General features: G+C 39.5%; 1 protein-coding gene across 5 annotated transcripts in view; it reads right to left on the bottom strand.

The window, feature by feature from the left end:
* Positions 1-26289, bottom strand: part of LOC118641604 (CREB binding protein) — a 149398-nt gene that overhangs the window by 98063 nt on the left and 25046 nt on the right. For 4 of the 5 annotated variants that reach the window (XM_036278906.1, XM_036278910.1, XM_036278904.1 and 1 more), the window contains exon 2: positions 24372-25081. In XM_036278906.1, the coding sequence (XP_036134799.1) occupies positions 24372-25081 (710 nt within the window). Of the gene's footprint in view, positions 1-17027; positions 17181-24371; positions 25082-26289 lie in introns of those variants that run through there. The other variant, XM_036278907.1, reaches the window with a different exon arrangement.

Genomic DNA, 26289 nt, shown 5'->3' with positions numbered 1-26289 from the left:
GACAGAGTTAACGCTCTAGAAATTATTTTTACTTTTCAATATTTTCTATATTATTCAATTCTCTATATAATGCATTATTTTATCATAAGGAGAAAAGGTTGTTTTTAAAAGTCATTCTCTATTCAAACATTCTGATTGCTCGTAATGACAAGACAGCCCACTGTTTGACTGCACAGCTGTATTTAAAATACTAATTTAAGCCGTCTGTGAATAAAACTAGGTCGATCAAACTGATTATGACTGTTAGAGATTACTCCTGGGTGGTAATTTAAATCAAAGTCACCCTGGTTATAACACGGCTATAAGTTGTCACGCTTAGCTTTAACATATTATATACATGACCAGAAAAAAGCCTGAACGAGGCTCAGCCACTCAGACATCTACCACCACTATTTGCAAAGAAGGCTGGAAGGAGGGAAACATGAAGCAAACATAGTCAATCGCCAATCAGGATATAAAAAGGTGTATATATCTCTAACAGCTTATATTTATCAACTTGGAAATTACATGGCTGACTTGGTACAATAAAGACTCTGTATTCTGGCTCACAGTTCAGGCAAGGGATACCATTTCATCCAAATTTATCTGGCACCTAAACTTAGAGAGCAGGAGATCAGATCATGAGGGTTTACCAGAATGTGTTTAGTTTCCAGATAACAAGTTGCATTTATAATTGGAAAGTACCTATGTAAGCACAGACCTTCCCCTGCAAGGAGACAATCCAGCAGCTCTGACATTTGTCCAACTCTCACTAAAGCCTACCTGCCTCCTAGCTTTCTCTCAGCTTTTAGCAATGATGCTCACATCTTCGGGATAGTGGAAGTTGAAAAGGCTGTGAAAATAGTTGCGCTATCAACCATGAGGGTGCTGTTTATTAAGCATTTTCCAGCAGGGAGATACTATGGGGTGGTGGAGGCTCAAAGTATGCAGGGCCAAGTCCTCCCTAGTCCAAGGTAAGAGACACACATTACAAAGAAACCAGATGCGAGCTGTCAGCAGGTGGCACTGATACCAACTGCTAAATGCAGTCTGAAAAAGGGAGACAGGGGTCCTGGCCCAAAGGACAGCTCAAGAGGTCAAACCTCAGCTGGGCCCTGAGAGGCAGGCTAAACACTAATAGTAACATTCATGGTGGTGGCTGCTGTTCTGTTTTCTATGAATGAGAACATGATAAAAACATCTTAGGAAGGGACCTGGGTATCTATTAGGCCTAGAGAAGTTATTCTTGCAGTTTTAAAGTCTATCTCTACTCAGATATCTGCAACAATAGGACTTGATGGCCAGAAATCTGGCTTAGAGTTCACTGATAACTCTAAAGTACTACTTAAAATGAACATTGAGACTGGAGAGAGCAGGAGTAGACTGATTATTAATGCTGCTGATCACTCATAAAAGGTAAGCACTGTCTCAGAAGAGCATCATTCACAACATCAACAGACAGGAAGGAAAGCTGTTATGATCTCTCCAATCAGATCCTGATAAACTTGATCTGAGAGTCACAGCATCTTTCAGCCGTTCCCACCACTGCACACCTTTCCTTCAATGAACCCACATGTAGCAGCAGCATACCTAGATGCAGCCACACCGACAACTGTAACTGCCAAGCAGACCAGCACCTCCTATTCCATAGTAAATCTCCAAGCAAAATGTGCAAGGTTGTTTACAATGGAGAAAACATGCTCTTTACCCTCCCCTTGGTCTGTCCCTATCTCTATGCCCCAGTGTCATCCCCCCCCCCCCATTCTGTTCCCCTATCAATACGGTTGCTCACCACTGAGATCACACACCCTAGAAAGCCTGCACACAGGGCTGCTCGGACTTCCTGTTTCTGACTGAAATGGAATAGCACAAAGGAAAACACTTTAAAAACCACAAAGCACTGTGCAATCTTGAGGTGGCTTTGAGATCTCTTTCTAAAAATAAAGCACAAAAAAACCTCTATCATCAGACAGGATTCTCTAAAGTGAATAGATTTTCTACAATACTGAAAAAAGACAGGCATGCATCCTTACTGTAACAATTTACAAAGTCAATTCTAAGACAATATTTGAAGCTGGTATTTCCCAGTATTATCTATTTCTTGCCTTGTTCTACAAAGGAGTTTTTTTTAATCCTCACCCGAGGATATTTTTCCATTTTTTGTACAGATAGAGTGGGAGGGAGAGAGAGGAAGGGAGAGAGAGAGAAACATCGACGTGAAGGGACACATCGAGTGGCTGCCACCCGCACGACCAACCAGGGCCGAGAACAAACTGCAACCGAAGTACGTGCCCTTAGCGGGAACCGAACCCGGGTCTCTCTGGACCGCAGGCTGACGCTCTAACCGCTAAGCCAAACTGGCCAGGGCTACAAAGGAGTTTTTAAAAGAAATTATTATTATTTTTTTTTATCCTCACCCGAGGACATTTTTCCATTTTTTTGTACAGATAGAGTGGGAGGGAGAGAGAGGAAGAGAGATAGAGGGAAACATCGACGTGAAAGGGACACATCGAGTGGCTGCCACCCGCACGACCAACCAGGGCCAGGGACAAACTGCAACCGAGGTACATGCCCTTAGCGGGAACCGAACCCAGGTCTCTCCGGACCGCAGGTGGACGCTCTAACCGCTGAGCCAAACCGGCCAGGGCAAAAGAAATTATTTTTAATTTATTGATTTTAGAGAGAGAGTGGGAGACAGAGAAACATCAATTTGTTGTTGCACTTAGTTATGAATTCATTGGTTGATTCTTGTATGTGCCCTGACCAGGGATCAAACCTGAAACCTTGGCATATCGGGCAGATGCTCTAACCAACTGAACTGCCAAGCTAGGGCTAGAACGGATTTAAGATTACTTGTTTTCCAGTTCATTCCTCATACATTTAGCAAAGAAACAAAATGAATAATATGGCTCACTGAGGACACGAAGTTTCCACTTGGTAAATAACAAAGCAACCACTGCAATAATGTTATTTCAGACCATGTGGCACTATTTCCAAAGGCCACAAACCAAAGTACCATATGCTTACCCTAAAATATATAATAATATGCACAGGTGTAGATATACAGAACTACTGCCTTGAATTATCATCCACTGATAACTATACAATCCACTGCACCTCCTGAGTAGAAAATGTCAACAACGTTGAATTTATAGCTCTGATCAGGTACTATTTAGAGCAGTCTGGACACCTGCCTCATTATAACATTCAGGAAAGGTGCTTAATTCCTCAGCAGACAACATAAAAAGGGAGGGGGATTTTTGGAGAAGGAATTTTACCGAAAATCAAAGATGATCAAAGATGCTTAGGAAAAACTCCATTTGTGAGTCAGTACATCTTTATTTTTATTATTTTTTATCCTCACCCGAGGACTTGTTTTTTTTGCATTCATCTTTAGATAGAGCAGGAGGGAGAGAGGGAAGAAGAGAGAGAGAGAAACATCTATGTGAGAGAGACACACCAAGTGGTTGCCACCCACACGACCCCAACTGGGGCCAGGGACAAACTGCAAGTGAGGTACATGCCCTTAGTGGGAACTGAATCCGGGACTCTGGTCTGTGGGCCGACGCTCTAACCTCTGAGCCAAACTGGCCAGGGCAGTACATCTTTATTTTTAAAATTAACTAAGATATAACTGTTTCTGAGATTCAGTCACACTCACTATTTGAACCTCTTGTAAGATGCAAACTTTTCAGAGTTCATGTGTATCTTCAAAAGTATGCACAGCCCTGGCCGGTTTGGCTCAGCGGTTAGTGTCGGCCTACTGACCAAAGCATCATGGATTTGATTCCCGGTCAAGGGCATGTACCTGGGTTGCGGGTTCGATTCCCAGCCCCGGTTGGGGTCGTGCGGGAGGCAGCCAATCGATGTCTTTCTCTCTCTCTATCTCTCTCTCCTTCTCCCCTTCCCTCCCTTCCACTCCATCTAGAAAAATCAAAGGAAAAATATCCTCGGGTAAGGATTAACTAAAAAAAAAAAAAAAAAAGTATGCACAAACGATAGAGAACAACTGTAATAGAAAAAACATATAGGGATTTAAGAAGTCATATGAATAGCCCTGGCTGGGTGGCTCAGTTAGCTGGAGTGTCGTCCTGTACACCAAAGGGTTGCAGGTTCACTTCCTGGTCAAGGCACATTCTTGGTCAGGTTGTGGGTTTCATCCCCAGATGGGGCACATATGGGAGGCAATTAATTGATATTTCTCTCTCTCTCTCAAATCATTAAAAACATAAAGTCATATGAATAGAAATTATAAATAAATGAATCAAGTCTATATGTATTTATTTTAATACCACATTTAAAAAAAGCAAGATAGATGTTATCATGTATAAGACAGATTTTTAATCTATTAAATTTAATTTCATTCATTTAAAAAAAACTATGAAGAGACAAATCTCCCATGCAGAAGCACACCAAATGAATTATGTAGCCACTTCACTACAGGAAGTAGAGCACAATCCCCATCCTCTAAGTGTGGGCTATGCATAGCGACTTCCTTCCAAAGAGGACAGGACAGAAGGTGGAAGAAAGAGGAATGTTACAGTGGAGACACCAGACAGACACTACCTCAGCCAGGTGATCAAGGGCAACATCAACTACAGTGATAAGTCATGCTGGTAGTATGCACCCTTAATATGATACAATAAAAATTACATTTCATGATCTTCCTTCCATATCTTCATTAGCCTCAGTCTTATCATGTGAAAAACATCAGATAGATACCAATAGAGGGGCATCCTAATGATACCTGACCAGTACTCCTCAAAACTGTCAAGGTCAGTAAAAACAAGCAAAGTCTGAGAAAACATCGTAGACAAGAAGAACCTAAGGCAACATAACAATCAAACATAATGTGGTATCCTGGATGGGATTCTAAAATAGAGTGGACGCCCTGGCCAGTTTGGCTCAGCGGTTAGAGCGACGGCCTGCGGTCCGGAGAGACCCGGGTTCGGTTCCCGCTAAGGGCACATACTTCGGTTGCAGTTTGTCCCCGGCCCTGGTTGGTCGTGCGGGTGGCAGCCACTCGATGTGTCCCTTCACGTCGATGTTTCTCACTCTCTCTCCCTTCCTCTCTCTCCCTCCCACTCTATCTGTACAAAAAATGGAAAAATATCCTCAGGTGAGGATAAAAACAAACAAACAAACAAAAAAAACAACAACAAAAAAACAGAGTGGACATTAGGAGAAAATTAAGGAAATCTATATGGATTTCAGTTAATAATAAAGGATTAATTGTGACAAATGTAATAATAGAGATAACTATGTGAGGACCCTCTGTAATATCTTTCAATTTTTCTGTAAATCTAAGATGGTTTTAAAAAATAAAAGTCCGCCCTGGCCGTTTTGGCTCAGTGATTAGAGCATTGGCCCACGGACCAATGAGCCTCAAGTTAAATTTCAGTCAAGGGCACGTACCTCAGTTGCGGTTTGTCCCCAGCCCTGGTTAGGTCATGCAGGAAGCAATCAGTCAAGGTGTCTCTCTCACCCCCACCCCACTCTATCTGATGATAAACAGAAAAATATCCTCAGGTGAGGATTAAATAAATAAATAAAAGCCTACTTTTAAAATGGGAAAAAACCAGCCCAGCCAATGTGGGTCAGTGGATTGAGTGTCGTCCCATGGACTGAGAGGTCCCAGTTCTATTCTCAGTCAGGGCACATGCCCAGGTTGCAGACTTGATTCCCAGTAGGGGGCGTGCAGGCGGCAGCCAACTGATGCTTCTCTCTCACACCGATGTTTCTCTCTCTCCCTAAAAAAAATCAACAAAAACATATTTAATAAAAAAGAATGTTAGGTTTAGCACTTCCCAACTTTGTACACTGAATAAAGGAAGTAACAGAGATAACTTTTAAAGTGTGACATATCTAACCCAAAGGACACCATCAAGACAGACAGACATCTTCCAGAGCCTGAAGAGCACAGCCACAGAACCAGCTCCTCCCAGAGCTGTTAGAAAAGCATACACATCGCCCCACCCCAAATCATAATTTGCATCTTAAAAAGAACACTAGGTGAGTTATTCAAGTTTAGGAGGCACTGCCTTAATCTATGCTAGTCTGAAAGATAGGTTAATGGCTGGGTTTCAAAATGATTCCTAAAATGTTTGTACTGAAGGAAAAGCACACAAGAGGAATATAAACAGCAGAGACTTCAGACTGACCCTGGGTTGTAAATACTGGGCAGTTATCTCCCAATGTGACCCTACACAAACTATTCGATTTCTGAGCACCAAACTTTTCACTGATCGAGTGAAAAGTCACCTACAGGATGACTTTAAAGTTTAGGTACAATGAACGATGTTTCCAAATTTCCTCGTTATCTGGGCTGTCCCCTGACACTCAAGGGGAAGCCTGTTCCTTCTGCCCACCTCTGAGGCTGGCATGTTTGCCATGGTGGGAGCTGGCCTGAGGATCCAACTCTCAGGTTCAGACTCCCTACCCCTGGAAATTATATTTATTTGTTCAGATCAGACAAGTTTACCCACCAAGGAAACCACAGGCAACAAATAACAAAATGCAGAGATCCACAGGCAACAGAGAATAGTCCCAGGGAAGAGTTTGAAAATCGGCTTACGAGAACCTGTGGAATTGTGCACTGAACAGATTTCAGAGAAGGCACAGTGCTGGAAACATAGAAGTTCTGACCAGTCAGAGGTTCAAGATCTTCCTGAACATCCCAGGAACTGAATTGAGACCCCCAAAAAGACCATGTCTAAGAAGCAAGGCTCCTCAAGACATGCCTTAAGTATGTTTAAAAACAAACCTTGAAAGGATCAAACTGATCTGAGTTAAAAGTCTGCCAGAAAAAAAAACACCCAAAACTCTGTAAAAGCCCTGGCCAGTTTGGCTCAGCGGTAGAGTGTTGGCCTGCGGACAGGAGAGTCCTGGGTTTGGTTCCCACTAAGGGCACATACCTGCGTTGCAGTTTGTCCCCGGCCCTGGTTGGGGTTGCGCGGGTGGTGGCCACTCAATGTCTCTCTCTCACATCGATGTTTCTCTCTCTCTCTTCCCCCCTCTCTCCCTCCTGCTCTATCTGAGGATAAATGCAAAAATGTCCTCAGGTAAGGATAAAAAAACAAAACAAAAACAACTCTGTAAAGGGAGACAAACAAAACTCATATTCAACAACATACCCACAATGTTCACTACACAGTCAAAAATTGCTGAACATACAAGAGGAGGGAAAATGTGACCTATAACTAGGAATTATATATTTAAACAAATGACCAACCAAATGAAACAAACACTGAGATGACAGAGATGTTAAGAATTAGCCTTCAAAAGGAGGCCAGGAAAGAAACAAAACATAGAAGGGACAAATAGAAAACAAGTAGCAAGATGGAAGATCTAAATCCAACTATACCAACATTCAATGTAAATAAATTAAAAGACTAAGATTGTATCAGGGGATCATTGTGTAAAGGACATGATTGTCTAACCACTATGCAGCACACACCTGAAACTAATACAAAATTTTTAATACAGACTATAATTGAAAAACAGAATTAAAGAAAAAGTTAAAATTGTCAGAATTAAGTCAGTTCCAATTATATGCTCTTTACAAAAGAGACACTTTAAATACACAGACAAGAGCCCTGGCCAGTTTGGCTCAGTGGGAAGAGCAATGGCCTACGGACCAAAGTATCACAGGTTCAATTACTGATCAAGGGCACATACCTGGGTTGCAGGTTAGATGCCCAGCCTACCTGGGTTGTAAGTTAGATGCTTGGGGTCCAGGGCCTTGCAGGAGGCAACCAATCAATGTGTCTCTCTCACATCACTCACTCTCTCCCCTTCCCTCCCTTCCACTCTCTCTTAAAAAAAAAAAAAAAAATCAATAAAAATATATCCTTGGGTGAAGATTAACAACAAAAAAATTAATTAATTAAAATATAAAAAGACACAGACAAGAGGATACAAAAGATATATTTGCAAATATTAATCATTAAAAAGAAGTGGCTAGGCTAATGAGACAAAGTAGGTTTCAAGACAAAGAATATTGATAGAAACAAAGAGGAACACGTAAAATGAAAAAAAGGTTCAAATCATCAGGAAGACTTAACCCAAAATGTATATTCACCTAATGAAAGGGTCTTCAAGCCATATGAAATAAGTAGTCAGATTTCATTCTGACTAAAGGAAAAATCAAGAAATCTATAATTATAGTTGGATATTTTAATACTCCTCTCTCAGTAACTGACTGATAAAAGAGACAAAGTAAGGAAGGACATAACTGATTTGAACACAATCAACCAACTTACTCTGACATTCACAAAATATACCCTACAACTGGAGGAGGCACATTCTTGTTTAGCATATGTAAAATAGTCATCAAGACAGACCATGTGCTGGGCCATAAAACAAGTTTCAATAAACTTCAAAGCATAAAAATCATACTGAGCATGTTCTCTGATCACAATGGAATTAGAAATCCATAATAAAATATTTGCAAAATTCTCAAATATTTGAAAATTAAGCAACATACTTCTATAGAAAAACACAAATCAAAGAAATCATAATATATAAAAATATTCTGAACTAAATAATGAAACCAAAACACATCAACATTTATGTGATACAGTACAGAACAATATTTAGTGTGAAATTTATTGCTCAAATGTTAATACTGGTGAAGTCTAAAATCAATTGATTAAAAGTGCCTACCCCAAGAGGCTAGGAAGAGCAAAGAAAACCCAAAGTAAATAGAAGAAAATAAAAACAGAATAGATGAAATATAACACAAGAGAAAATTGGCAAATCTAAAAATTGTTGTTTGAGCCCAGCCAGTGTGACTCAGTGGATTGAGCACAGTCCCATGGAGTGAGAGGTCCCAATTCAATTCCTGGTCAGGACACATGCCTGGGTTGTGGGCTCAATCCCTAGTAGGGGGTGTGCAGGAGGCTGCTGATGAAAGTTTCTTTCTCACATCCATGTTTCTCTCTCTCCCTTTCCCTCTCTCTAAAAAACCAATTAAAAAAAAAAAAAAAGATGGTTGTTTGAAAATATCAATAAAGTTGACAAAGCCCTACCTAGGTTGATCAGGGAAAAACAATAAAGATAAACACAAACCATCAATATCAAACTGAAATGGGGGGGGGGGGGCATTACATTATTACAGACTCTACAGGCATTAAAAAGAAAAGAGCCCTGACCGGTTTGGTTCAGCATTTAGAACATTGGCCTGTGGACCGGAGAGTCCCAGGTTAGGTTCCCGCTAAGGGCACATACCTCGGTTGCAGTTTGTCCCTGGCCCCGGCTGGGGTTGTGTGGGTGGCAACCACTCGATGTGTCTCTCTCACATCGATGTTTCTCTCTCTCTTCTGCTCTATCAGAAGATAAATGCAAAAATGTCCTCTGGTGAGGATTAAAAAAAAAAGGAAGTTAGGGAGCTATTGTATTAAGAACATCTTTATGCCAGATAAACACAAATTACCAAAATTAACATAAGAAATAAAATATTTAAATTGCCTATATCTATTAAACAAATTGAATCATTATTAAAACCTTCCCACAAGGAAAATTCCAGACCCAGGTTTCACTAGTAAATTTTATCAAACATTTAAGGCATAAATACTACTAACTTTAGACAAACTCTCTCAGAAAAGAAGGGAAGAGGGAATAATTCCCAAATTATTTTATGAAGTCAGTATATTCTTGATACCAAAACTAAATGACACTGCAAGAAAAAAAAATACAGACCCAAATCCCTCATGAATACAGATGAATACATCATGAACAATATTTTAATAAATCAAATCCAGTAATATATAAAAAGGGTAATACATTATGATCAAGAGGGGTTAACCCCGGGATATAAAGTGGTCAACCTTCAGAAAAATGTACTTCACATTACGAGAATAAAGAAAATCCCTAAGATCATCTCATTAGATGCAGAAAAAGTATTTGACAAAATTTAGCAAGCATTTATAATCAAAAGACTCAGCAAACTAGGAACAGTATGGGCTTTCCTCAACCTGATGAAGAATATCTTTAAAATCCTATAACTAACACCATACATAATAATAACAACTGAATACATTCTTCCACAGATCAAGAATGAGATAAGGGATGTATGCTCTCATGATTTTTATTTATTTTTATTATTATTTTTTTGTCAATCTTCCCTGAGGATATTTTTCCATTGATTTTTAGAGAGAGTAGAAGGGAGGAAGAGGAGGGGGGGGGAGAGAGAGAAACATGGATATGAGAGAGACACATGTATTAGTTGCCTCCCACACATGCCCTGATTGGGGTCAGGGATCAAACCTGCAACCTAGGTACATGCCTTTAATCGAATCAAACCCCAACCCTTCGGTGTGCGGGCCAATGCTCTAACCACGGAGCCACTGGCCAGGGCTCACTACTCTTATTAAATATTGTACTAGAGATCTTAGACAGAGCAGTTAAGCCAGAAAAATTAAAGGCATGCAGATTAGAAAAGGAGAAGTAAAACTATCTCTATTCAAAGACGACATGACTGACCCTGGCCTGGTGGCTCAGTTCACTGGATATCATCTGTACACCAAAAGGTGGCAGGTTCAATTCCCATCAGGGTACATACAGGAGGCAACCGATCAATGGTTTCTCTCTCAAAAAGATGTTTCTTTCTCTCTCTGTCTCTGTCTCCCTCCTCCTCCCTCCAAAATCAATAAAATAAAATAAAAAGACAACATGACCTGGGAAATTCTAAGGCATCTACCAAATGACTAACAGAACTATATCATAGGATATAATGTTAATACAAAAAAATAAATTGTTTCTCCTTATTAGCAAAAAACAAGTCAAACAATGATACAAAATCTAGAAATTAAACAGAAATGAAAATGAGAAACCAAGAAACCTGATTTTAATGCTTACTATATAACACTAAAGAAATGGACAGATATAGATAGCCCTGGCCACTTTGGCTCAGCAGTTAGAGAGTCAGCCCGAGGACCAAAGGGTTACTTGTTCGATTCCCAGTTCTATCCCCAACATGATCAGGGTCATGTGAGAGGCAACCAATTGATGTCTCTCTCACATCCATGGTATTCTCTCCCCTCCCCCCCTCCTTTCTACTCTCTCTAAAAATCAATAGAAAAATATCCTTGGGTGAAGATTAACAACAACAACAAAACATGAACAGAACTGAATAGACTAGAAGAGGGGTGACAAACTTTTTTTTCTATAAAAGGCCAGTTAGTAAATATTTTAGTCTTAGCAGGCAACCTGTTTCCCATCCCTCATTCTTTTATCTGTTAGTTTATTTTAAACCAACCCTTTAAAACTATAAAAAGCACCTGGCCGAATAGCTCAGTTGGTTGGAGCGTTGTCCCAATATGTTAAGGTTGCGGGTTCAATCCCCCAGTCAGGGCATGTATAAGAATCAGCCGATGAACAGATAAATAAGTGGAACAACAAGTCTCTCTCTCTCTCTCTCTCTCTCCCTCCCTCCCTCCTTCTCTAAAAATCAATTTAAAAAAATTTAAAAATACTATAAAAACCATTCTTAGGTTTATGGGCCATAAAAAATAGTCAACAAGCCAAATCTGATCAATGGGCTACACAGCTTGCTGATTCCTACATTAGAGTCCAGAAACAGACTTCTCCTTATCTGGTCAAATCCATTACTAGTTATGTATTCCTAGTTATGAAATGAAAATTTGTATGTCCACACAAAGACTTGTATAAAATGTTCACAGAAACTTTATTCTTAATAGCTCCAAACTAGAAATCACCACAATGTCCATGAATAGGAGACTGAATGAACAAATCATGGCATATTCACACAATAAAATATTATTTAGCATCTGGCTGGTGTGGCTCGGTGATTGAGCATCAACCCATGCACCAAGAGGTTGCTGGTTTGATTCTTGGTCAGGATGCATGCCCAGGTTGTGAGCATGATCCCCAGTGAGGAGCATGCAGGAGGCAGCCAATCGATGTTATCTCTCAAGGATGTTTCTCTCTCTCACTTCCACTCTCTCTAAAATCAATAAAGAAAAAAATAAATTAAAAAGCAACAACACTATTTAGCAATAAAAAGAACTAATGCCCTGGTCAGGTGGCTCAGCTGGTTGGTGCATCGTCTCATACACCTAAAGGTTGTGGGTTTGATTCCCGGTGAGGGCACATACCTAGATTGTGGGTTTGATCCCCAGTCAGGGTGCATAAGGGAGGCAACCAATCGATGTTTTTCTCTCTCTCTGTCCCTTTCTAAAAGAAATAAAAATATATCCTTGGGTGAAGATTACAAAAACAAAAGACTACTGATTCAGGCAACAACATGAATAAATCTCAAAACATTCTGTAAGCAAAAGCAGCCTTGCAAAAAAAGTACATACTGTATGATTCCATTTATACAAAGCTTGAGAATGGGTAAAAATCACCTATGGTGAAGGAAATCAGTAGTGATTATTGGGGTAGGGGTAGAAAGGACAGAAAAAGGGAGAAATATAAAGAAACTTTCTGCGGTAATGAAATGACCTGTATCTTGGTAAGGTTGTGGGTTATACAGGCAAGAGTTTTGATAAATACATCAAACTGTAACATGTAAGAAAAAACATGTGTATTTCTATGTAAATTATACCTCCAGTAATAAAATTAAAATAAAATATTTAAAAAATTAATACATGTAGGTCTTTAACTCCATATCCCAATTGTTGACCTTTAGTTGGAAATAACAGGTTGACTGGTTTTTCTTACAAGTACATAATACTCTTCAAAGTAGTCACCAGGGAGCTTATTAAATCAAAGTATTCAATGTTGCTATTATGCAAAACATACGTTCAGTTTGTTACAGAAAATAATCAGTTAAAAAGAACTAGAAAAAAAAAACACGACTCCAACTTTGACTTTATAAAGAGATAATTATAGATAAAAGACTGGTAGGAAAAGCATCAAAAAGTTAACGCTGCTGGATGATAGAATTATGGGCAATGTGTTCTCTAGAATTTCAAATTTTGTCTAATAAGCATAAACTATTTTTATTAGAAAATATTCATTGAAAACATCAGAAAGCAGTCTCATTATCACGTAAAATATTTTGTGGTTATCTTAATCCTTTATGTAAGAAAGTACCTAGCCAACTAACCAATTTTCTCTAAAAGTTTTTCAGTAAACCCAGGCACTGTGCTAAGAACTTTACGGATTTCTCCCTCAGACTCCTTGGTAGTCTGTCAGTGGGAGGTCCTTGTTCCCACCCCTCACCAACTCCAAACCAACAGAGCCCTACAGGTCTCAGTTATGTGTGATTGCATCTCCATTCATGTTGGCCAGGCTGGTGTCCAGATCAGCAATGCCTAGAACATAGCATGCCAAGTGACAAGACCATTGGAGAAGATGACTCCTTCAACACATTCTTCAGTGAAACAGGTGCTGTCAGGGCTGATGTATACCAAGTGTGCATTTGTTCACTGGTGCTATTTACAGACCTGGAACCCATGGTCATTTATGAAGTTCACACTGGTACGTACCAACAGCTCTTTCACTGAGCAGCTCATCATAATCAAAGAAGATGCTCCCAGTAACTATGCCCATGAGCACTTTACCATTGGCAAGATCACTGACCTTGTCTTAGACCAAATTTGGAAACTGGCTTACCAGTGCACAGGTCTTCAGGGCTTCTTGGTTTTCTAGATTTGGTGGGGGAACTGGTTCTGGGTTTACCAGCTCTGATGATTATGGGAAGAAGTTCAAGCTAGAGTTCTCCATCTACCCAGCCTCCCAGGTTTCCACAGCTCTACAACTTCATCCTCACCACCCACATCACCCTGGAGCACTCCGTGCCCTCATGGTCGACAATGACGCCATCTACGACATCTGTCATAAAAACCTTGATACTAAACACCCAACCTAAATACTACTTTATTAGCCATATTGTGTTCTCCATCACTGCTCCCCGTAAGGTTTGATAAAGCCCTGAATAATATTTTGACTAAATTTCACACCAACCTGGTACCCTATCCCCACCTCTACTTCCCTCTGGCCACAGTATGCCTCTGTCATCTCTGCTGAGATAGCCTACCATGAACAACTTACTATAACAGAGATCATCAATGCATGTTTTGAGACAGCCAACCAGATGGTGGAATGTGACCCTTGCCATGGTAAATACACGGCTTGCTGCCTGCTGTACTGTGGCGACGTGGTTCCCAAAGATGTTAATGCTGCCACTGCCACCATTAAGTCCTAGCATACCATCCAACTGTGGACTAGTGCCCCACTGGCTTCAAAGCTGGCATTAATTATCAGCTTCCCTCAGTGGTAACTGGTGGAGACCTGGATGAAGTACAGAAAGCTGTATGCATGCTGAACATCACAGCTGGGCTCACCTGGACTACAAGTCTGATCTGATGTATACCAAGTGCGTATTTGTTCACTGGTACATGGGTCAGGGCATGAAGAATGGAGTGGTCCATGAGGACATGGCTGTCCTTGAGGATTATGAGAAAGTTGCAGAAGACAGTGCTGAGGGACAGGATGAGAGTAAAGAGTATTAACCTGTCGCCCTGGCCAGTTTGGCTTAGCAGTTGGAGTGTCAACCTGAGAATCAGAGAGTCCCAAGTTCGATTCCCTCTCTCTCACATCGATGTTTCTCTCTCTTTCCCTCCCTCTATCTGAAGATAAATGGGGGAAAAAAAAAAGGCATTAACCTGTCTGCTGCAATGTTACATTTCAGTGTCTTGGGACTATCTTATTTCTGTTGGTCTGTGAAGTTGCCCATTGTGTCCCAAACTTGTTAATGAAAGTATTGTTTTTAATTTTAAAAAAAATCTTTACATACACTATCTCATTTAATCAACACAATTCTATGAGAAAGATATGATCCCCTTTCAACCCACACAATTTTCAAAGGCAGGCACTACCATCATCCTCATTAAAAAGAGAAAAAAAATCCAAGATCCAGAATGATTATGCAATTTTCCCAGGATAATAATTAGTAGTGTCTGGATTTGAACTGAGGCAGCTTACTTTAGAGCCCAAGCTCTGCTTTTAAGTACTGAGCTATACTGCATCTGGGTAAAGCAGTCAGTGCTGCTACTTCTACTACTACTAACTACAATAATATCCAGTTATATATTATCTCATTATATCTCACATAACCTCACTAATTAAAATGGTTTAAAATGAAATAAATTCATGGATAACTATCAGGTGAAGTCAGGCACACCCTAAATCACATTCTAAAGGACAACTATGATCACCTTACATTAAAGTCACAGTAATGAACCAGTACAAGACTGCTTAATATTTCTACCAAAAACGTGTGCCTACAGGAGCTCTGTAAATCTCACAGCACACTGTATTAATTCAAAGCTTTCAATTTTTTCATTCTATAGACAAACCATTTGTTCCCATTGTGATCTTTTCTTTTAAATCTTTATTCTTGTAAGTATTCCAGATTTCCTCTCCCCTCCCCCATTGACCCTTCCTCCTCTCTCTAGTCCCCTCCTGTCTTTACCACACTGTTGTCTATGACCTTTGGTTATCCATATATGCATATAAATTCTTTGCTTTATCTCTTCTTGCCCTATCACCCTTCCCTCTGAAGTTTGTCAGTCTGTCCCCTACTTCCATGTCTCTGCATCTATTTTGATCAACTTATTTTGTTCATTATATTCCACAAATAAGTGAGATCATGTGATACTTGTCTTTCTCTGACTGATTCATTTCACTTAGCATGTTTTCCAGGTCTCCATGCCATCTCAAAGAGTAAGAAATCTTTCTTTCCTCCAGCTGCATAATATCCTATTGTGTAAATGTACCACAGCTTTTCTTTCCACTCATCTACTGATGAGCACTTTTAGTCTTTTCAGTCTATAGACAAACCATTTATTTCCATTGTGATCTTTTTTAAAAGTCCAAATTAGTATTTACTTAATGTAACATTCCTTTGTTTTCTTTGCATTAGTTTAAGGATTATATAAGATGGCAATACATGAAAAAGAGAAAAGTATCAAACAAACGTATAGTATTATTTCTCTTTGCTATTAAATATTAAAAATGTCCAATTATCATTCCAAAATTGAGAACGTGGATGAGTCATGCATTCCTTTAATAGCTGACTTGGCTCTACTAATTCTTTACTGACTATATTCTGGTTAATCTATTCCACCAGTATACAGGTTTTCAGAGCATGGTCCATGGCCAGCACAACTAGAGTCACCAGAGAGCTGGCAAGAAATATAAATTCTCAGGCCCCATCCCAAACCCGCTGAATCAGCAACTCTGGGGAGGAGCCCAGGATTCTGAGTTAATAAGCCTGCAGTGATTCTTCTGTAGACTCAAATCTCAGAACCACTGCTTTACCCTATCTGACCAAAATGTTGGTTGATTGGGTCCAGCGGGTCTGAATCTAAATTAAAAAAAACCTTACTCCTTAGGGAGAGCTCCAGGCAAAAACAAGCTCTACATTTTCTGACCATTTCTAAAAAAAAACCCTTATCACAAAATAAGCACTTATCTAACTCTATGTGAAGAAGGTTTACTGTACAAACTATTTTGGTCCCTTTTCAGTTGTGTTACTTATAAGAAAAAACTAAAAGCATTTCTAAGGCTGCAAAAGCACATTTTTTATCAACCTTAGATTTCTGAACTCAGCTAGATATCACACATCTTCCTCTTTCTACCAGCTTCTGGCTTCCCTCTGCCATGTTCTCTGTGCAGAGCAACATTTCTCTGCACCTGAAGCCAGGAGAATAACTTGAGTGTTTGTATGGCTAGTAAATCCCACTTAAATGTATCTTTTCTGCTTTCCTTCTAAAACACAAGCATGTGAGTTATTTTCAGTAGAAAACTAAAATATGCTACCAAAAAAAGAATAACGTATCAAATTTTGCTACTGCTGAAATAGAGAAATCATTTTGTTTTATTTTTTTAATCATATCATGTCTTGTTAACATTATTGTCATGTTGCTGAATGGCTTATGTTTTCTATTTTAAATATTTTCTTTAAGAATCACACAAAATCAGGAATGAGAAAAGGGAAATAATCACAAACGTCCAGAAAGTCCAAAAGAGACCCTTAACCAGACTGTTTGAGAGCCAATCCTGGTTCTGATACTTACTGGCTGTGTGATCATGGAAAGGTTATTCAACTTTCCTGTTCTATGTGCTTCCATTTTTTAATCTGCAACATGTGAAAAGTAGTACATAGTACCCACTTCATATTTTTTATAAGTAAAAGAGAAATATTTTTAGCTTTTCTCTGGAAGTAAATTTAGACTTTTCTAAAAGAAAAATATATAAACCCAAAAGACATAAAGTCTAAAAGGGTCATATTTACAGAAACCAGAACAAGAGTGTTGTCAAAGATAATCTTAAGTCACTCCCTAGGAAAAACAGCTTCAAGCCCATACAATTGTACAGGAAAAGATCATTCAAATGCTAAACCATTCCAGAGAACGTACAGGTGTGAAAGGCTTCCAAACTCTTTTTGATCAAGTTAACATAACACTGATATCAAAACCTCATTATTGGTTATTGAGAAGCAAAACTTCTAAATGAAAGGCTAGCAAATAAAATTCAGCATTAATTTTTTTTTATTATCCTCACCCGAGGGCATTTGTTCCATTTTTTGTTCAGACAGAGTGGGAGGGAGAGAGAAACATCGATGTGAGCCCTGGCCGGTTTGGCTCAGCGGTTAGAGCGTCGGCCTGCGGTCCTGAGAGACCCGGGTTCAGTTCCCGCTAAGGGCGTGTACCTCGGTTGCAGTTTGTTCCCGGCCCTGGTTGGTTGTGCGGGTGGCAGCCACTCGATGTGTTCCTTTCACATCAATGTTTCTCTCTCTCTCTGTTCCTCTCTCTCCCTCCCACTCTACCTGAACAAAAAATGGAAAAATGTCCTCAGGTGAGGATTAAAAAAAAAGAAACATCGATGTGAAAGGGACACATCGAGTGGTTGCCACTGACACGACCCAACCAGGGCCAGGGACAAACTGCAAGCAAGGTACGTGCCCTTAGCAGGAACCGAACCCGGGTTTCTCTGGACCGCAGGCCAATGCTCTAATCGCTGAGCCAAACAGGCCAGGGCAATATATTAACTTTTAATTTCACAATTACAGAGATGGTTCAATTTGATGTTAGAAAACCTACTGAGATATCTGTCACATAAATAAAGCAAAAGAGAGAAATCAGCCCCGGCTGGTTTGCTCCATGGTTAGAGCATTAGCCCATGGACTGAAGGGATGTGGGTTCAATTCCTGGTTAAGAGCACGTACCTGGGTTGCAGGTTCAATCCCCAGTCCTGGTCAGGGTCATGCAGGAGGCAACCAATCGATATGTCTCTCTCACCCCTCTCTCTCTCTTTCTCTCTCTGACTCCCTCCCCTTCCCTCCCTCCCTCCCTTCTACTCTACCTAAAAATCAATGGAAAATTATCCTCAGGTGAAGATTAACCAAAAAAAAAAAAAAGAGAGAGAGAGAGAAATCACAGGGTAATCACCACAGATGTCAACAGGGAATTTGATAAAATCCATTTAATAGCCCAGGCCGGTGTAGCTGTATTTAGAGTGTCAGCCTACATACCAAAGGGCCGCGGGTTTGATCGCAGTCATGGACACATATCTGGGTCGCAGTACCTGGGTTCCAGGTTGGATCCCCATCCCTGGTTGGGGTACATGTGGGAGGCAACCAATCAATGTGTCTCTCTCACATTGATGTCTCTCCCCCACTCTTCCACTCTCTCTAAAAACCAATGGAAAAAATATCCTTGGATGAGGATTAATAGCAGCAACAAAAATCCTTATTATAAATAAGGAATAGATTATTCCCCAAATTTAAATGACTGCAGACCAACCCTCACATTACACTTAATAACACTAGATATACATCTCTATTTAAGTCAGATCTAAGACAGGGGCCTAAGAGCATAAACACTGGTAGAAATATTGGCAAGGAAAAAACAAAATTATCAATAATACAAAAGATTACTGTCTACTAGAAAAATCCAACAGAATCACCTGAAAAAGTGTTAGAATAAGAGAATTCCATAAAGTGGACAAATTATCAAAGTGACATATATACAAACAACATATATACATTATTTTTTCTGTATTAAAACAATATTAAGTTAGGTGATGAAACAGAACAACTCATTACCAATAGTAACAATAAATTCATTAATACATCTAGAAATAAGCTTAATAAGAAAGATGTATTGCCCAGCCGGGTGTGGCTCATTGGTTGAGCATCGACCCATGCACCAAGAGGTCGCCAGTTCAATTCCCAGTCGAGGCAGGTGCCCAGGTTGTGGGCCAAATCCCTGATGGAAGATGGCTAATAGATATTCTCTCTCATCGTTATTTCTATCTCTCTCTCCCTCACCCTTCCTCTCTAAAATTCAATAAAGAATAAAAAAATTAAAAAAAAAAAAGGTGTATTACCTATGTAAAGAAAACTATTATACTTCTAAGCAACTTAAGACTCCAATGAAAGACAACTTGCATATATACGACACGACAACTCAGGAAGCCATAAAATTGCTAAAATGTCAAATTCCTCCTTAAGTAATTTATAAAGTTCAATACAATCCCAATCAAATCCTATGAATTTTATTTATTTGTTTGTTTTTAAGGATTTGAAAAACAGTCTTAAAGTTTATCTGAAACAGCAGTTCTCAGCCATGGCTGCCATAAAAATCATGAGGAACTACGAACTATATTAATGTCCATGCCATACCTCAGAGATTCTAACTTAATTGGTCTGCAGTGGTTCAGGCCATCGCATTTTGATGTGCAAGTAATTCTGATATATAGACAGGGTTGAGAACTATACATAAATAGTAAAGAAAATATTGAATTCTTGAAAAAGAATAAAGAGCAACTAGCTCCATTATATATTAAACTCATTACACAGGTATGATAATAAATTTCTGGCACAGAATAAGCAAAGATTAATGAAACAAAGAAAGAGTCCAGAATTCGACTCAAACCTTATGTAAAAACTAAATAAAACACACCAAAAATGGTGCATCATATTAGTAGGAAAAAAGCTGGATTAGCAATATCTAAATAAATAATACTGGGATGACTATAATTTAGAAAAAAATTATATAGCTAGACCTTTATAACTCAAGCCAAAGTAAATTCTCAGTTAAAGATCCAACATATAAGGGAAAAAATACACAATAATATTTCTTAATTCTATAATAGAGAAAACATTTTAAAACATGACATAAAACTTAAAAGCCACTAAAGAAAAAAATGGATATATTTATTTTATAAAAACTGAAAACATCTATTTGGTAAAAATACATCTATCACAAAATATCCCCTTATAAAGTTGTGTGGCCATATTCCTAGTAAAACAGACTTTAGCAAATAAAAAAAGGAGGGAGAATTTGCATTTATTAAAAGAAATAAACATTTACTATACAAAAAATATTAAGAGCCCTGGCCAGTTTGGCTCAGCGGTTAGAGTGCTGACCTGCGGTCCAGAGAGACCAGGGCGTGTACCTCGGTTGCAGTTTGTCCCCGGTCCTGGTTGGTCGTGTGGGTGGCAGCCACTTGATGTGTCCCTTTCACGTCGATGTTTCTCTCTCCTTCTCTTCCTCTCTCTCTCCCTCCCACTCCATCTGAACAAAAAATGGGAAAATGTCCTCGGGTGAGGATTAAAAAAAAAGAAAAAAAAAATTAAGAATCTAAACCAACAAAAAAGGGAAACAATGTATCAGAAAAACAATGTAATCAACAGCAAACTACAAATGCCCATGAATTTACAAAGAGATATTTTACTTAGACTATATGCCTAGCAGAATGGCAAATCAATAAAGAGTGACATCAGTGTTGGTGAGAATTGGGGGGACAGGGATTCATTTGGTGCTGGTGAGGGTATAATTTGCAATGTTTTTGGAGTATCTGGCAATATCTATGCTTATTAAAAATGTCAATATCCACCCTGGCTGGTTTGGCTCAGCGGTTAGAGCATCAGACCGCGGACCAGAGAGTCTCAGGTTTGGTCCCCGCTCAGGGCATGTACTCGGTTTCTGTTTGTCCCTGGCCCCGGTTAGGGTCATGTGGGTGGCAACCACTCGATGTGTCTCTCTCACATCGATGTTTCTCTCTCTCTCTTCCTCCCTCTCTCCCTCCCACTCTATCTGAAGATAAATGCAAAAATGTCCTCGGATAAGGATGACGATGATAATAATAATAATGATAATAATGTTAAAAATGTCAATATCCTTTAATCCAGAAATTTTATTCGGAAGAATTTATCCAGCAGTTAGAGTCACTCTGATGTACAAATATGTAAATACAGATCAAAACTGTCAAAACAGCAAAACACTGGAAACAACCGAAATGTCTAGCCAATGGGGCACTAGTCCTATAAATTATGATATACTCAAAACAGAAACTACTACTGGATTATTATCTAGTAAGAAGAACTGAAAGCTCCATCTAACATGGAGTAACTTCCACCTTACATCGTTAAATGGTAGGAAGGAGGTACATGTATACACACACAAAGACAAAGAAAGAAAGGGGGGAGGTAGAAAAGGAAAAAGGGGGAGACTGGTTATACTATACTACTCTTTATGTTTAGGAGAGATATCTAACTAGGTTAGTTCACCTTGCTTTTCAAATTTATCTACCCCATGATGCATGTGGATATGGCTAGACAAGGATACATTCATTGTAGCATCGTTTGAACTAATGAAAAGTTGAAAAGAGTCCACAGACGAGTAGATAAACAAATTATGGTGCATCATATAATGAAATACTTTGCTATCAGTAGGAAACAAAAATTTGTGTACACTGACAAGTGGTTATGTGTATGTATGTTATATGTATGCTGTTAGGCAAAACAGCAAGATCCTTATATAGTTGGGTTTCATTTGGTATTCAAAAGGGGTGTGTGTTAATAAATGTATCTATATAGAAGTAGTTATCTATAAGGTGTGAGGGGCTGCTCCTTTTATTATTTGAATTATTTTATAGAAAATATGAAATTCCTGTGTAATAAATCTTTAAAACAAAATTATCTTTTAAAAATGTTTTTTTTTTTCTGTGTGCATTTTAAAATCTTGGTTCTGATACCATTCTGTTAGAGAGAAGAATGGCTGAAAATGAACTTGCCTCTTGCTCTTACCATTTGCCCACCACTCAAAGGCCATGACAATCTTTCCAAATGCCAGTCCCTGCCTCTCCTTCACCATGGGCCTCTTGGGGCACCTATAGGCAATAGAGATGACTACCCTCACAACACTAATGTAGTTTACTTTCCACATAGTAAATACTTACAAACAGTTGTTTGAAAGAAAGGTCACTCTGTACAAGGAAAAGAACCCCTGGACAGAATAAAAATCCTGGGTAGACAGAAGAACATTAAGTGATAGAGGTGAAATCAGCAAAACCCAGACTACAGGAAACTCCCCAGAACAAAAAACAAATAGCAAGCAAAATCACCAGATGCTTCAACAAATAAACTTTAAGGATCTTAGAGATTAACAGATTTTTAAGAGCCCTATCTGAAATATGGGTTTTTCAGATCTTGAAAAATAATCTGAAAAAAATAATTATAACAAAGGAGACCACTGGGAATTTGAATATTTAGTGGACATTTGACAACGTGAAAAAATTGTTCATGCATTTACATGTGAGAATGGCACTAATGTTTGGGTATGGCAAGTCTAACTTTTAGGAATACATATTATCAATGGCTCTCCAAGTATGATCAAGGGCCAAAACTATTTTCATGAAATACTAAGACAGTCTTTGCTTTTTCACCTGCCTTCTCTCATAAGAACACAGAGTTGTCTCCCAGAGGCTCTGTGACATGTGGTGTCACTGTGCTTAATGGCTAATGTAATGTGTACTTGTGTTTTAAAAGTTTGTTTTAGTATCCAGTGTGGCAAATATTGATAGAAATAATCCACATTTTTAAAAAATCTCATTTGGGCCCACAATAATTTTAAAGATTATCCAGGAATCCTAAGACCAAAAAGATCGAGAAGTTTTGCATCATGCTATTATGTTTACTTTTGTATAAGATTTAAATTCTCCAAAATAAAAAGTTTTTTATAACTGGGTAGTATGAATTGGAATGATTAGTGAATGAAGAAGGAACAAACACCAATCTAGCCAAGAATCTTAAAACCATCAGAAATCCTGTCAATCCAACTCTAAAAGACATGTGCATACATGAACCCCTACTCTTCAAATGCCAGGGACAACTAAAATTTAAGTTCACATTCTTCTTTGCATGTTTCAAAAGAGATAAATGCAATTTCAGTATAGGGAAGTACTTCATTTTTGTTTCTTAAGTTTAAAAAAAAATCTGCTCCATACCTAAGACAGTCATATCTGTCACCTAATGCTCAAAATCAAACCTTGGGGGGAAATTATGTTCTATTCTAATTTCTCTCTCTTCCTTATATGGGACAAATGAAATCCAAAGAACAGCCCAAACCATTTTTCTATTCTGAAATTTGCTGCACCAAATACTGCTTGAAGTAGATGCCCTGGTGGCTGTAGTTTAGAAGCCTTTGTCTAAGAGCTTCTGTCAGCATTTGTTCTTCAGTGGAATGCAGGACTGCACTCTTCTTCCCTTGTCAACTCCAATCTTTTCCAGTTGTCTCATAACTACCTGAGCATTTGCTTCCCTGTTCTCCAAGTGTGGTTCCTACTTTCCACACCAATTACAAGGCTGGTGGCTATAAACTCCAGCCTAGCCCTTTCCCTACAGCAGAGCTCTCAACCTTGCTCAGGCTTCACAACCACCTGGAGTGCTGGGTCCACCTTCAGTTTCTGAGTCAGCAGCTCTATACTTCTAACAGGCTCTTGGGTGATGTTGATGAGGACCCCACTTTGAGAAGCACTGCTCTAAGTTTCCTCTGGGACCCAAGGACCTACACTGCCCAATGACTCTGGCACCTCTTCTCTGTTAACCATGGCAAGTAACTGACCAGCTTAGAATACAACTTTTTCGTTGGTAAAATGGACACTGTGGCCACAGACACTTTACCTAAGGGTGGCTGTAAAAAGGAAAGGGTATATAAAAGTAAGAAGTAGGCCAGCTGGGTAAAGCAGCCTTTACAAGATTCACTGATCCAACAAACTGATTCTCAACAGAAGCTGCCTCTTTCAACCATGTGGTCCTATTTCCACACATTTTCCTCAGAGGTTGAAAACTAGCAATCAGTCCAAACACATTCCCTATGTTTTCAACTGCCTGGTGTGCATGCTATTCTACGTTTGTTTTCTTTAAGAATTCCCATTTTAAATACATGGGGCAGAGATCTTTATCCTGTAAAGAATGACTCCAGATACCAAATCTGTCTCTTCCAAGTGGGATGGGCAAGAAAAGAAAGCCTGAAGGAGGACAGGAAGGTGCACGTCACCCCATTTTACCATGTTACTTGGAGGGAGAAGCCCCCAGTTAGTAGGAAGCATTCAAAGCATTGATGCTCACTTACCTTGGTCATGCCTCCTGACTGTGCTGTGTTCAGTCCCGCGTGACTGGGAATTTGTGGCGAAACCTGTGTTAACGTCTCAGCCAGCACACTGCTTGTGGCCCCCTGCATGGCTGGAGCAGGGTACGGTATTCCAGCTCCCCTTCCTCTGCCAGCAGCCCCAAGAGATCCATTCATGACTTGCGCCTGCCCCTGCTGGGCCTGGTTCAATAAACTATGACCAGAGTTACTATTGAGGAGGCCTGGGTGGGCCTGGTTAAAGTTAGCATTCATGCAGATCCCAGGTCCTGTCTGCGATGTAGCAGGGCTGCTGGTTACCAGCCCCACCTGCTTTTGTGCTTGCGGATTCAGTGGTTGGGAAGCAGGGGGAGTGGGCCCAGAGGTGCTGGCTGCCTGCTTTGGCAGGCTGGGGGCTGAAGAATCTCCCTGGTTCAGAGGACTCTTGCCCATGGTACCCAGATTGGCCATATTCGCATTGTTCGGCTGCCCTTGAGCCTGGCCACCGAGGCCTTGCTGCACAGGGCTGCTGGCGCTCACATTTCCTATTCCTGGGTTGATACTAGAGCCGCTGCCTCCGCGCAGAAGCTCTGACAATTGTTTATGTTTGGAAGCAGCATCTGGAACAAGGTTCCCACTGTTTAAAAGGCCTAATTCTCCATTGGGGATCAGCTCATCGGGAAGATCATTTTCCAAGTCAAACAATGGTCCAAAATCTAGAAATTAAACAGAAATGGAAATGAGAAACTAAGTAACCATAATAGCTCTCCAACTGTCATATACTACTACAATCTTAACCTAAAGAGGCATATGTAACACAGAACACTAGTACGTCTTAAAGAGTAATGTCAAAATGATTTGAAAGTTCATTGGGAAAATAAAACATGAAAAAATACTTTTCAAAATCTGAAAAAGAAGAAGTTAAACGGATGAGAAAAGGGCCAGCCCTGTTTGATTCAATCACGTATTTTCTTTCTTCCTTTTTTCTTTTTTGGTAGCACGTGCCCCTAGCGAGAACCAAACCCAGGACTCTCTGGTCCGCAGGCCGACGCTCAACTGCTGAGCCAAACTGGCCAGGGATGATTATATATTTTCAAAGAACATTCAAATTGTGTGGTATGGGGACAAACACAGATACACAAATTAAAGGAAAACAATGGGGAGTTAAACACACACACACACACACACACACACACACAATTATAAGGTAAAAAAGCTTTTAAAAATGTATTGTGTAAAAAGCAACTGTGCATCAGGTTAGATAAATAGCAATTTTAAAAATTAGCCCTGGCCAGTTTGGCCCAGCGGTTAGAGCGTTGGCCTGCGGTCTGGAGAGACCCGAGTTCGGTTCCTGCTAAGGGCATGTACCTCGGTTGCAGTTTGCCCCTGGCCCTGGTTGGGTGGTGCGGGTGGCAGCCACTCGATGTATCCCTTTCACGTTGATGTTTCTCTCTCTCTCTTTCTCTCTCTCTCACCCTCTCCCTCTCTCTCTATCTGAACAAAAAAATGGAAAAATGTCCTCAGGTGAGGATAAAAAAAAAAAGTAAAGCCTAACCCCAAGTAATTACATATTTAAAAGGTAAATTAACAAAAATTAGCCTTTAACAGAATGAAATTTCTCAAAATGCTGAAGCTGTAGAAAATAATAAAGACATACATAGAAACAAAAAATAGTTTAAAGAAAATAAAACAGCTTAATACTTGTATCATATGAAAGGGGTTAATGTCAATCATACATAAGTATGAGAAGCACCCTGACTCCCAAGTATAAATGCACAAAGAACAAAAGCAGGTAAGCATCACAAAGAAAGATTAAACAATAAACAAAACAGATCATCCTTCCTGGTAATCAAACATAAAAAATTAAAGCAACTCCTTTTTTCTGGCCCTTTCAAAGTAACATTTCCCTAACATGTGGTCTATA

The sequence above is a fragment of the Molossus molossus genome, unplaced genomic scaffold, assembly GCF_014108415.1.
Source record: "Molossus molossus isolate mMolMol1 unplaced genomic scaffold, mMolMol1.p scaffold_m16_p_3, whole genome shotgun sequence".
Taxonomy (NCBI): Eukaryota; Metazoa; Chordata; class Mammalia; order Chiroptera; family Molossidae; genus Molossus; species Molossus molossus.
The sequence above is the reverse complement of the archived record's forward strand: the minus strand, read 5'-3'. Positions and strand labels throughout refer to the sequence as shown.